This window comes from Falco punctatus (assembly GCF_963210335.1).
Source record: "Falco punctatus genome assembly, chromosome: 19".
In the NCBI taxonomy this organism is placed as follows: Eukaryota; Metazoa; Chordata; class Aves; order Falconiformes; family Falconidae; genus Falco; species Falco punctatus.
In genome coordinates this window covers 1475156-1488830 of record NC_137599.1, presented here as the reverse complement: position 1 = coordinate 1488830, position 13675 = coordinate 1475156, and the positions used below count along the sequence as shown (strand labels likewise).

The following is a 13675-nucleotide window of genomic DNA, read 5'->3' as shown; positions in this document are numbered from 1 at the left end:
AACGGGAGGCTCCAGAGCCTGTTGGTTTAGGACACTGCAAGCACTTCCTTTTGAAAAAGGGCAGAAAAGAAGCCGTAATGAAGTTCCACCCCAACACTTTGTTAACTTACATTTCCTGCATATTGATCCCTCTGCTGGGGAGAATATAGAGACACAAAGCATTTATGCCTTGGATTTACATACTCATGAATAGAAAGGCCTTTAGGAGGCGGGTGTGTAAGTTTTCCCAGCCCCCCACAAAACAGTAACTTGTGCATTGATAATTCACACGTGTTTGACATGGGGAACATGCAATTCACCATGAGAGGAAGCTCCATCCCGGCTCCTGACAGCAGCCACAGCACCCGGGACCACACACCTGATAGTGTCGGCTCAAAGACGTCCGTGCTCTGAGCCCCCCGAGCCCGCTGAAATAATCTACGTGCTGAGGGCATCCTCCACTGCAGTTAATTTTAAGCTGCAACCATAAGCCAACACTCCCTGTTTTCACGCAAGCTCGCTGTTGTTAACCCGCTTAGTAAAAAATCCAAATAACACCTTGTCGTTAAAGACTGTCCTCTAGGTATGGAAAATAAATCTATTCATCTGATCTCGCACTTACAAAGCAATACAAAGAAACTTTAATTATGCTTTTTCCCTGTCGGCAAACAGCAAAAGCGGCAGGATTTTTGCTTTAGAAAAGCTGCATTAATAAGTTATCGGCATTTCACTGACTTCTAAGTGATTTCAATTATAACTCCTGTCTGAGGCCCCACAGACCCACCAAACTGCTGAGATTTTACACCACATGTTTCATAACATTTCTGTTTTTCTTAAGAGCTCTTGCGATCAAGGAATTACTTGAGAATCTCAGCTTAAAAACCAAACAAATATCCCAGTGGTTGAGCAGAAACCCCTTTCCAAACCACAAACCGAGGTATGCGACACCCAAAGACCAAATCACAAACACTGTATTTGTGTGAAAGCAACTCATGCTATTAAAGCGAGCGCCTGATTCCTGAGGTTGCCTGTCCTCAGTGTCAAATAACCACCATGAAATCACATCCCATTTAGATGTGTGAGCTTAAGGCATGGGCTGGACCAACACATTCTGGGGCCCGAGCTGATTTGTGCCAGGATTACGTTCCCAAAAAGCTCTAAGGAATTACGAGACAGGATGCTCCTAAGAGATCCAGGCTGCCAGCTCCACACAGGGCTGAGCATCAGCAGGGACTCGCCCTCCGGTCCTCCCGTCAGTCTGTGCCGACGTGTTACGTTTCAACACTTTATAAAGAAGAACTGCTTTTACAGGGTGCAGGGGAAGATAAAGGGTGAGATTGGACAAGTCAAAAGGCACTTGCAATCACCCGCTCTTTCACAGACACCCTTGGCACAAAAGCAGCCTCTCAGACCAACTTCCAAACGTCTCCAGCTTGAGGAAAAACGACTTTGAGCTCAGAATAGGCACCCACAAAACTGCGGGCTCAGGGGGCTGCCCTCAGGACCAGCATCCACAGCTCGACATGCCCAGCTGATGGGAGCTGTGTCCACAAGTCAGACAGGATTTCTGCAGCAGTTACTGGCGCTACAATTTGCTGCAGCTGTAAAATCCCAAATGAGGACGTGAAGCCACTTTGGGTTGTGGGGTTTTTTGGTTTTGCTTGGTTTAAATGATAGCTGAAAATCTTGGTAGCAATACTCTTGCTGCTGCTTGTTCTCTACAAAGGTCTGAGCTCTCCTATATAATTTATGCATCTATTTCTGGCAGCCTGCAAGCAACCCACCCTCCTTGCCACCCCGAACAAATAATCCTTAATATACAGGTGAACCAAGTTGCTTTGTATAAAATACAGCCAAACCTTTCGACCAGCCAGAGCACCATTCCAGGAACTTATTTGCACAGTGCCGGAGACATTATCACATTGGGCTTGAAAGTGCTAATGTTACGGTGCATTTCCATTCAGAAAATGATACATCAAAGAACGTTGGCTCTGTGGCTTTAAGGGAGTCTGATATCATTCCAAAATGTCACACAGTAAAGTAGATATTTTTTAGAAAACATGTTGTTTCCTTATACAGTGGATTCATGCCTGTTCTCCTCCCCTTGGCAAAACTCAGGTTGAACTGGTCAAACCTGCTGGAAGCCCTGGTGAGGAATTGGGAGAAATAACTGCTCCCTGGTTTAACCTCTCCCTCCCTGGGCTCATCGGATGATGTCTGCGATCAGGCCGGGAAAAACATGCAACGGCAATTGCACTTGTCACAAACCCCTTCCCCAAATGTTTCCTACTCTGTTTCCTACGGCTTAAAAGTACATCAACAGCAAGTTTATAATAACCCAGTCAAAAGCAACAGAAGATGTTTCTGGACATCAGGGAGGCAGAGATAATTGCTTCTAATGGTATTTGAAAAGAAAAATGTAAAGCTTTCAACTCCAGCATAAGAGGCATTTCCACTCATCTGTGGGCATTCAAGGTTTGATCTATACAGCCTATCGGACTTGCAGATGCTCAGCATTTCTGAAACAGGTTCTTAGTCTGCATTTTATTCCACACACTTTGATATTACACCAGAAATTCAGCAGCATTTGGGCACGTGGCTCCTCTGAACCATCGCATGTGCTCAGAGCCCCAGGCCACACTACCCTCCCCTGCAGCGGTCACCCAGTGCCGCACCACCGCTGCACACCCTACTGCAGCGGGCAGCAGCCCGTCATTGGGGAAGAAAACCACAATTTTTGGTTTGGAAAAGCAGAACTCTGCTGTTTGTGTGCTCCACCCACACAAGGGCTTAATTCAAGCCCACACCGAGCTGTCAAAGCGGTGGGAAGAAGGAAATCACAGAAATGCCTGTTTGGGAGGTTGGGGTTTGTCCTTTTGGCTTTTTATTGGTTTTCTTGGGGGGGCGGGGGAGTTGCTCGTTGGTTCTGTTTTTTAAACAAAAGTGACCAGGAAGCCGAAGGCGCCCACACGGTTTTCCAGCCGCGCAGCCCGCGGGAGCGGCGCCGCTCTGCGCCACACGGGGGCGCTGCAGAACTCCGCTGCCGCGCTGCGCTGCGCGTGCCCACCGGCACCCCCCGGCACCCCCCCCACCGGCGCCCCCCAGAACCCTCCCCCCCCCGGCACCCCCCGCACCCCTCGGACCCCCCCCAGCACCCACCCACCGGCACCCCCCGCACCCCCCAGAACCGCCACCGGCACCCCCGCACACCCCCCCCGGCACCCCCCGCACCCCTCGGCAACCCCCAGAACCCCTCCACCGGCACCCCCCGCACCCCCCAGAACCCCCACCGGCACCCCCCGCACCCCTCAGCACTCCCCCACCGGCACCCCCCGCCCACCAGCACCCCCCCAGAATCCCCCCACCGGCACCCCCCTCTTGGCCCCCCCTAGCAGCCATCCACTGGCACCCTCCCACCAGCACTCCGGCACCCACCTACTGGCACCCCTGCACCTACCTGCATTCCTAGCACTCCCCAGCACCCACTGGCACTCTCAGCACTCACCCACTAGCACCCACCCATGACACCACAGCACCCACTGGCATCTCCCAGCACCCACCCACCGGCCCCCCCCCAGCACAGCGCTGGCACATCCAGAGTGCACCCCACACACACATCATACAGGCTGGCCACCCACCCTGTGCGCCCACCTGCACAGCACAGCGAGCACCCTGCCTGCCCACTCACACCCACACCATGCAGCACACCTACCCACACACTTGATGCACACCCACCCACACATCCAAAACATTCCTGCAGGCTGGGTTTTTAAAGCAATTAATTCCATATTTCAGAAATGATTCATCAGATTTTAGAAGCGTGTAAGAAGTACAGGGCAAACCAAAGCGGCAGCTGTAGTTGTAGACACAAGGGCTACCTAAAAGCAGGTGAGCACACGTCGTTCAGCACACCACACACTTCAGGGAGAAAGGGTTTGGTTCTCCAGACCACCACCGAGAGAGAGCACAATACTCCTTGAAAGAGAGGAACGCGTTCAGTCTCATGCTGAGGTGGGCTGGAGGCTGCCATGGACCAGGCAAGAAACTCCCAGAAGTTTACAGGCTTCTCCCCAGATCTGCCAGGGCGCTCACCAGCATCTTGTTTCTGCAGAGTTACCTACAAAACTCACTTTGCTATTTTCCCTACCCATTTCTATATACTAGAAGGCCAAACGAGCAAAATGGGGCCTTCTCCGGGACATAAATGGGTTCAAGAAGCACCTGGAGATGGATTACAAACGAGCCACCTTGTTACAGTTTCTAATTCCCCCCAAAAACGTTCTAATATCGTGTTGCATTTGTATCTGCCCCCTCCCATCCCCAAGCCACTGGGGCTGAGTGAAACACCTGCTCATCTACCACCCTCCACACCTTTTACGATATAAACCATTTTTAGCACATTTGTATAAAGCAAAGGGAATTTTTGCTAAATGATTTTATTTTAACTGAATGAGCTGTAAGTACGTTTGGCCAAAGTCCTCTGCTGACATGATGGAAAAACCTTAGAAGTCAGAGGCAAGGTTTCTTACCCCAGTGCCTAACAGAACCTGTAAAGTACATTCCTGTCACTCTGAGTTATGCGTCTTTCCACGTGCTAGGGGATACCTGCGTAACATAAAAGAAAATATCTTGTCACTTCTGTTGTCATGCCACGGCAGCACAGCTGAGAGCCAGGTGCAGGGGCAGATGCCACAGTGGCCCTCACCCCCTCCGCTCCGCGTGATCTTGCCATGACATCGAGTGAATCATTTGGATCCCGGCTCAGCATTCCTCCAGCAAGGGATCCAGAAGTGCCACTTTGGGGAAACCCAAACTGATAAAGCAACATCTAGAAGTTCTAAATATGAAGATGCACAGCTCCTACCCTCAGGACGCTGTCGTATCTACCTTATGCTTCAGGAAAACTAAATGAACAAACACTGGCAAATTAAATGATCTATCAGTTTAAGACAAAACATTTTTGAAAAGTCTCCAAGTGGTCTGAGCAGAGCACATTACATGGGAAGTGTCTCCTAAGAAATACTTATCATTATCACAGTACTTAGTACTTCCACAGTGCTTCCCAGCCTCCCAGCACTGTACAAACATTAGCTTCTTAATCACTCATTAGGGATGATCCTATAGAGCTGGGCCATGCCTCATTGAGTAAAGTCATCCCCAACTCGCTCAGTCCCTCTTGCTCCCTCCAGAGACAACTTTGAAGGTTCTCTGATTCCCACGAGAAGTTCAGAGCAAGCAAGGAAAAGTCTGCTCAGAGTGAGCAGTGGTGGCATCCCCTGCTTCAAACCCCGCTGTTTTTTGTAGCAAGGAGGGGCAGAAGTGAGCATCATCCCAGTCAGAGACCTGCTTCCATTAAAACCTTGAATTAATAAAGTTGGGAAATTCAGGAAACAGCAGCCTTTAACAGAGCTGTGGGCTTGCACCTCAGGACGTAACCTCTTGTTGTTGCAAAACAGGGCTAAGAAGCAATGGAAAAAAGCCACAGGAATGAGAAGCATGTTCCTACAGCCGGCCAATTTATTCTCCTGGCCATAGTGAGACGGATTATCCCCATGCGTCAGCCACCTGTGCTGCCTGAAAGGAGCAGTTCTCGGTCACTTATCCATGTGACAGCAGCACCCCGAGGGTCCATCGCGGCCCCAGCTCTGTATGAGCACACAGGAGCCGGGTCCCTGCGCCAGGTAAGTGGAGAAGTGAGTGCTGCAGCAAAAAGGGCACAGTCAAAGCGAAGGTTTGCACATGCAGAGAAGCCAAGGTAAACTTTGATCATGATGAAAATCAGCTCACGCAATCTTAAAACTTTCTACTTTTCCCATAAGCATGATCTAATTCAGAAATCAAGACTGTCTGACACACACTTTAGCTTAATCGCTTTTCTGAAGTAAGGATTTAAACTCTCAGGTGAGCGACTTCATATTAATAAAAAAAGAAATCATTATGCCTTCACTTTCTATAATGAAAAAAAGTAAGCAAAGAAAACAATCAAGCAAAACAAAAATCCCCCAAGTAAACAAAAACATCTGATAGTAAGTCACCACAGAAATTCAAAAACCCAGAGGAAATCACAACCCGATCCATATCCTTCCCGCTGGCAGACATCTAGAAAAATTCATTCTGACGATGCCCCTACAAACCATGGCAGGGCAAAGAAAAGGTTCCCAAATCATGTGTTCAGCCTATTTTCCCTTTCATATCACTCTTTCAGATACCAACAGCCTGCATCCAGCCCCCCCAAACTGCTCTGCTTCCTCCAGAACGAACACACACACAGTCAAGCCCGTGATTTGCTGTTACTCAGCACTCGAACCAGTTTCCAAGCACTAACACCTCATTTTAATGTAACTGATCTCGATGCCAGCTTTCTTCCCTCCTTTTTGTAGTATGTCATTTTTTTTATGTTATCAATCTCCTCGCCATTCACCCATTTGGGCACCCTTCCCTCGAGCCTGGCATTTCATCTGTGTCTGAAAACTTCCCGTGGTGCCAAGTGTTTGCATACCTTGCAAGTGTTATGTCAAACTCTGCCCCTTAGGGCTGCCAAAAACCACCACTCAAAGTTAGCAAAGCAAATACCTCCTTAGACAAGCTTAATAAACACGCCAGGAGAAATCCTAGACTTCATAAAGGCATCACTCGCCCGACGAGGCCAAGCTCGAGGTCTTCAGCACCCTTTCATGTCCCATTTAGGCCAACATCCATTATCCTTGTCACACGTTCTCCATGCGTTAAGTGCATCATATCTGAGCACACAGGTTATTTAAAAGAACCAGTCCCACACTCCACACCTCTCTCCACGCTGCAATTACTAGCTGACTATCAGGCCAACCTTGCCTCTAATCAGTCTAAACAAAGATGTTTATTTTATGGCATAAATCAACACACACAGCAGATATGCCTGGTCGTTTGCACTGTGCGAAGAAGCTAACTTTGGTGCCCATCAGCTCTTACGACCTCATCCCAAATAAATCCTCATTTCTTGACTGATGATTACTGATTCCTAACAGGAGTGGGAGTAGACATGAAAAAGTGTGTTGAGCACAGAGAAGGGGAGAAGAGGAGGGACAGAAGCACAGAAAATGGAAGAGGAAGGACAAGGCAGGGAGGTAAGAAAGCATGGGGGGGAAGTGCAAGGGAAGTGAAAGAGGGGGAGGAAACAAGATCTGTGGGAAGTAAGAGACTGAGAATCTGAGACCAAAGCAATCAAGTCTTCACTAGAGCCCAAAAGATAACCCCTGAGAAGATCAGAACAATCTCAGCTCTGTAGACTTCATTTTCAATAGCACAGTGCAAATCCATCTCTCCTCAGCCGCCACTCCCAAGCAGACGGGACCATCCCAGTAACTTTGCCCAGAAAACCCCCGTCTGCCATTTAGTGCTTTGGAAGGTGCCCTGGAGCTCAGACGCCAGCTCCCATCCACCACTTTGCTATGAGCACTTCTACGCTCACAGGAAAAAGAAGCCCCACGTTCCCAGGCACTAGAAGGTCCCAAAAAAGTCTCTCCAAAGCAAACCACCTTAAAGAGGTCTAATTTTCAAAGGGTGGGGGGAGGCAAGGTTTGGGAAGACATAGCTCCTTCAAAGTGCGAGGCAGAGCACCCAAGAAGAAATACACTTGAGTGTGGCATATTAATTTTGGGAAACGCTAGCTACCAGGTCAAATTCTGCTCTTTTTTGTCACTGTTGTCAATCCAAACCAGCACTACCAACTCCAGCTTGCACCAAGATGATCAAGAAATACATTTAACTCCGGCAGCAGTAAATTAAATTCAGGATGGCCATAACATTTTATGGTCATTGACAAAACAGGTACCAGTCAACAAAAAAAACCAAAAAACACCTCCTGTGTTATGAGATGGATATAAGACAACAAGGAAGTCATACTAGATTACACTTGCATTTCTACCTTCTTCACTTAAGGACTTCAAAAAGCATCAGTGACTTACCGTCATCCTGGAAGTCTGACAGAAGCGAAGCATCAGATGTCATGGAAGGGGCCAAACCCCAGCTCTGATTTTCATCGGAACTGTCCTGTCCAAAACAAGCATCGTGATGATCCTCTCCTAGAAAGAGAAGAGCAGTCTGATTTTATTGAAAAGGACACATTTCTAAACCCAGATCTTACTGCCTGCACCCTGAGACATGTTTCCTCCTGTTTCCCACCTCCCACTGAAGTTCTCTACAAAACTCAGAACCACTTTCGTGTGGGTTTAAGACCAGATTCATCGTTCAGGGCCAAGGTGGCATATTGCTGCTGCGAGAACGCTCCTGCTGGGTATGTACAGACTTCACACCTGGAGGGCATACAAGGAGGAGGCTGGAAACACCAGTCTTGGGACCAAACTACCAGAGCTATGTCCAGTTTTTTGTTCTTGCCCCCAGTACATGACCTCTGCATAAATCACCCATCTGTAAAATGGAGGACTAGGCTACCTGCTTCACCAGAATGAAGAACCTTCCTATTTTGTAGGGAAAAGCTTTGAGATCCTCAACTGAATAGCGGTAGGAGGAAAAAAGATTGACTCCCTGTGACAGGCAGTCACATATAAATTAACAAAACAATGTGCCTGTGTGTGGAGACAGGAGCTATTACCTCCCCATACTTGATGTTGCATTGAATTTTTGCTAGGGAATTTGCTACTGATATTGGATTTTATGCAGAAGGCACTTAGATACTACAGTGACAGATGTTAATATCAAATTTTAATATAAATGGAGTGCAGCTAGCCTACCTGTAGAAGAAAACACTACTCACCCTAAACAAAGCGAAAAAGTGGCCTTTCAAGCTTTTACCTTACATTTCCTGAATACACACAACCCAGACTGCTGATAACAGAGGTAAAGACAGCTGCTTACTCATTCAACACACAACAAACAGCAAGAAAGGTGAGTTTTCAGCTGATGTTAATTGTATTCAAACACTAAAAACAAGTTTTATCTCAGCAAACAGAGGAACTGTGCTCCACAGTTTAAATCAAGCGCTGATGAAAGGGTACCAGGGCCTGGAATGGAGGGTTACAAAGCTCTTCCTCCCACCAAGAAACACAGTGGAGATGCCATTAAGTCTCCAGCTGCAGAAAGACATGACACAATATTTTGGATGTGGTATATTTTCAGCATCCCAGGTTGCAACCTTCCCTTGTCTACTCTGAGTGTGAAGTTCCCACAGACCCCAGGCTCCCGCATTCAAGGGCATGTTTTCAAGAAAATATCTTTCTAGTTTCCACCAGAAGGAATAATCTGGCTGTGAAGAACATAGGGCACATGAGATAATCCTCCCACAGATCAGTTCCTTAAAAAACAAATCACAGTGAGTGCCAGGCATCATCATAGCCTTGCTGATAGTACAGGCTCAAAGGTCTTGAAAAACTGATTGAAGATTTGACTTTCGAGATTTACCAAAGGCGTACAGGGGTCAATGACTGAACAGAAGGGTCCCTGGCAGCCCACCTTTTAAGCCACTAAAATTCTAATAGGGGAAGAGCCCAAGAAGTAATGAAATCTTTTTCCAGCTCTGTGCTCGCTTGCTTCCAGCAGCCATCCCAGCACGCAGTGCGGAACATCAGATTCTGGAGAAAAAGGAAATTCAGAACATAACTTTTCTCCTTTTGGGAGGTGCATCGTTCAGCATCTGCACTACTAATCTCCCATGCCAAGAAGAAAGCTGCAGGTCCCTGGCCCAAAAGGGCAGGCTTTGATCTCTCCTGCAGGATCAGAGATCAGCAGAGGTGGTACTGCAGTAGTCTCCCACCCACGGGCTGCTTCTCAGTCATGAAGAGTAAGCAAAGCACGTTCTATGCTACAACAAACTGAAATTCATGCATGCACCTCCATGAGCGGAAAAAAAAAAAACCACAAAAAAACAACAAAAAAAAAAAACGATTAGGGGTTAAAAAGCAGAGAGTGAAATCCCCCGCTCCACTGGCCAGACTCGGGAAGCAGAGCACATCCATGAGCGCACCACTGCCCGCCTGACCTTGGAGAAGTCATTTCAGCCTTTGCTCAGTTGTGTGTGACAAGGGTATGTTTCTTCCCTGTTTTACTGTAGCACTTGGAGATCCTCAAATAAAAAGGCTTTAAAAAGCCTATATGAAAAGCTGCTACCAAACGGCAACTCGGTGCCGTAGGAAAACACAACGTTCATTCTAATGAGGAGCCTTCCCCCACGCCGTGCTGCAGCGTTGCGGGCTCGACTATCTGCAGCGATGTGAAGATGCCAGCATTATAAGACAGTTTCCATAAGCCCCTTAAAAAGAACATTTTCTTTCAACCAGGCTGCACTGTATCAAACCAAGCTTTTCAAACACACACCGAGGTAACAGGTGGTCCCCTATAACGAGATACAGGTGCAGGATTATTGCGATAACGAGCAAACTGCTCCTGGTTTCCGACTAGCAGGAGGCAGCGTGGCGCGGTGCAGCCGCCACGCTGGGGAGGCACGGCTCACGCACCGGCGCGTGGCTGCACTGAACCATTTGGAACAAGAACAAGGGCCCGATCGCCAAAGTGACTTGCAAGAATAAGTCACTGGCTTTAACAACAGGAGAAGCTGTTACAGGCATAAGCCACAGGGAAGAATCAAGCCACAAGTCTCTGTTTTGGCAGAATAATCGCTGGTCAGGAAAAATCATGGGGGGGGAGGGGGCTGTCCCCACACAGGAGTGGGAACTGAGATGTCATGTCTTCAGGCAAGCTACCGTAACGCGCTCCAACAGACCAGGCTGCAGCTTGTACATACGTGTATCATGCCAAGCACAGTGGGACTCTGAATTGCGTCAGCTGCCGCAACACAAATCGATACAAACAAAGGCATTTCGTTTGGTTTAGCATTAGGAGTATTTTCAAACACCACCTATAGCCTCAGTAACAAAACCAAAGTGAACAAAACCACTGCAGAAATAGCTACTTAAAACAAATCCTGTTGCCTTTCCATTTAGATTTGCATTATGAGAACTTCTTGTGCTTTAATCCACTTCTCCATAAAGTTTATGGAGCAGCAACAGCTAGTTGAGTCCAAGCAGAAAAAATAACCAACAACTTGTCAGGGGCCAAGCTATTGTTCTGAATGAAGAAAAAACTCATTAGCTTTTAATGAAAACACAGGGAATAAAAACCAAATAGCACAGAACCCCAGCAAATAATTACTCTGCACCTGACGCAAAGCTGCTCTATCTTCCTACTCAAATCCTCAGCAAAATTCCCTAACTCATCGCTCTTTGAAGCACGAACAAAAGCAAGATTGACTCTAAGGGAAAGAGCAAGAGGTTTCTTGAGCTTGCACCTCATCCAGGGGCTCCCCTGACACTTTTTGGCTACCCCCAAGTGTGCTAAATTCCCAGCTTTTGTGCTTTGTGATAGTTGTGGCACAGGAGAAAAAAAAAAAGAAATTATGCCATCTTTTAGTCATCTGACATTTTCTGCAGAAACAGTTTCTCGTACAGCAGCAGAAAGAGGGGCTTGAGGCATTCTGTGTAATTAACACAGATATCGTGCTTTATATGTATCAACTCTCAGCAAACTGCAGAGGGGACAGATTGTGTCTCTGGTGATGGGGGTGTCCCCAGCAGAAGAGGGGGTGGCAATTTAGAGTCCAGTGGCTTTGGACAGCAGCATCAGGCAGGTCACATCAGTCACACCAGGTCCATGCAGGACTCACGGACATCACACAGACCTGGCATCAGGCAGAGACGCAGCCTCTGGCAGACCCCCTGTATCAGAGGAGGGGAAAAAAATACCAAGAGGAGAATGAAAAGAACTTAATTAAGCATTAACAGGGCTCCAAGTAAGCAGCACAAGCAGGACCTACAGGAGAAAGAGTCACCACGACCAGGGAACACACTGTTGCTTCCTTCTCCACAGCTTCAAGAGCACAAACACTCTCTGCAAGGAAGGGAATAACTTGAACGTAACTTTCCCTCATTGCTTTGGGGCTTGCGATGCTGGACAGTAAAAATAAAAGACATGCCTCTGCTCTGGCATAGTTCCAGAGACAGGTCTTAGGACAAAAGCTAGAAAAACCTTGGTTCAGATTCTGGTTTTGCTACAAGTCTGTTGTGCAGTGTCAGAACATGCCTCCGTGCCCGTCCCCCCTTCTGCAGAAGTGCGAGAGGGACAGTTACTCTCTTTTAAGACTAAAACTTCTATTGAGATCTCAAAAACCAACCTCTCCAAGGCCGAAAGTTTTTCTACACACAAACTGGCAAGTAAGTTTTCTTTTCTTTAAGCTGCAGTTTGCCTCTTGGGGGGTGGGTGGGGTGGGAGAAAAAGAAACAAAAAGCTGAATTAATGCATCCTGGCACACACAGGAAGAGAAACAATCTAAATAGGTGAAAGGGCTTTGTAGTAGAAAAAAAATTCATCTCCAGTAGCTTGTTAAGGGAACTGCAATTAAGCTTACTTTGCATTCAGTGAAGGTCTTTATCTAGGTACCTAGAGTTTCATTAAGCATCTTTTTAGAGCATAAGAAAAATCAATACCAAGCGAGTTCCATTTACGCTTTTATGATAAGCTTGTTCATGCCAAAGCGGAAGTAAAATCCCCAACTCGAGTTAATATTCAAGGAAACGAAGTTCCTGCTTTAAAGTAATGACTCCTTAGTATCATACTACAAATAAAGGTCTCTGATCCAAATCCCATCTGCCTTCATGCTCGACAGTGTTAATATCTCTAGATTTTCAGGGACTAATTTAGCAGTAATGCATTTCCCAAAGCAGAGCTGTAAAAGTATTATCAATACTATGGTTTAATATCCCTCACTACAATCACTTGCTGAAATTATGGAGAATCACATGGAAACACATCAACAGAGACGCACCCACACAGTAAGTACTGCTCACATGTAAATACATTATAGTTTAGCTTTTGTAACGTAGTTAAAGCTCTGTCAACATTGCTATTATAAATTATATACCTTTTTAAACACATTTATGTGCTAGAGAATGTATGATGTTTCTTTTTTGAATGCCTTAAAGGCTTCATCAGCTCCTAAGCACCCATTTGGATCTGTGTGGTTAGCCCCTGTGATTAATATGTGAATAGCTGAGGTCTGGGTGGATGCAGACTTTCTGCACCTTCTTCACACAGACTATTGGCTTCCCGATGGTGCCAGTGCCCAGGTCATGTTACATTTGCCTGAAAATCCCAGGTTTTCTGTTGCACATCACCGTGATTCGCGTACGTGTCCATCCTCCCCTCCCTGGGCTCTACCACCAACAGTGGTATTATTAACAAACCACAAGAGAAATTCCTTTATCTACAGATCTCAAAGCATTTACCCTGCTTAATAAACATTTTCTTGGATGTGGAGATCACACACAGAAGAAAAATAACTTTGTCCCTGGCTCACGAGGCAAACAAGGCCACGGCGAGAGCAGGGTCCGTCTCTGCTTACGCTGTGTTTTATCAGCAGGACAGGTCTACCTCATGGCAGTAGGGTCAAACGCAAAGTGAGGGACCTCCTCGCACACAGGAGGAGCCGATTTATCATTGTTTTAGAAACGTCGACCCAAACAGGTCTTGGCTGGCTGACAAGTGAATCCAGTCCAAGCCTAATTTTGTTCACTCAGTACCCAGTTTTTTTGCTAATTACATGTAGTAAAGCAAATTAATGGTCCACTAAAAATGCCACTTATGTTAAAAACCAGCTAGAAAGTGGAAAGCTCTTTTGCAGAAGGCTGGTTTGCTGCAGTGATGCCGTGTG

The 13675-nt window shown here is 46.9% G+C and overlaps 1 protein-coding gene across 2 annotated transcripts in view; it reads right to left on the bottom strand.

Annotated features, from left to right (window-relative positions):
* SKAP1 (src kinase associated phosphoprotein 1) overlaps nucleotides 1-13675 on the bottom strand; it is a 155991-nt gene that overhangs the window by 116663 nt on the left and 25653 nt on the right. For both annotated transcript variants that reach the window (XM_080369528.1, XM_080369529.1), the window contains exon 4: nucleotides 7923-8039. In XM_080369528.1, the coding sequence (XP_080225654.1) occupies nucleotides 7923-8039 (117 nt within the window). The remainder of the gene's footprint in view (nucleotides 1-7922; nucleotides 8040-13675) is intronic.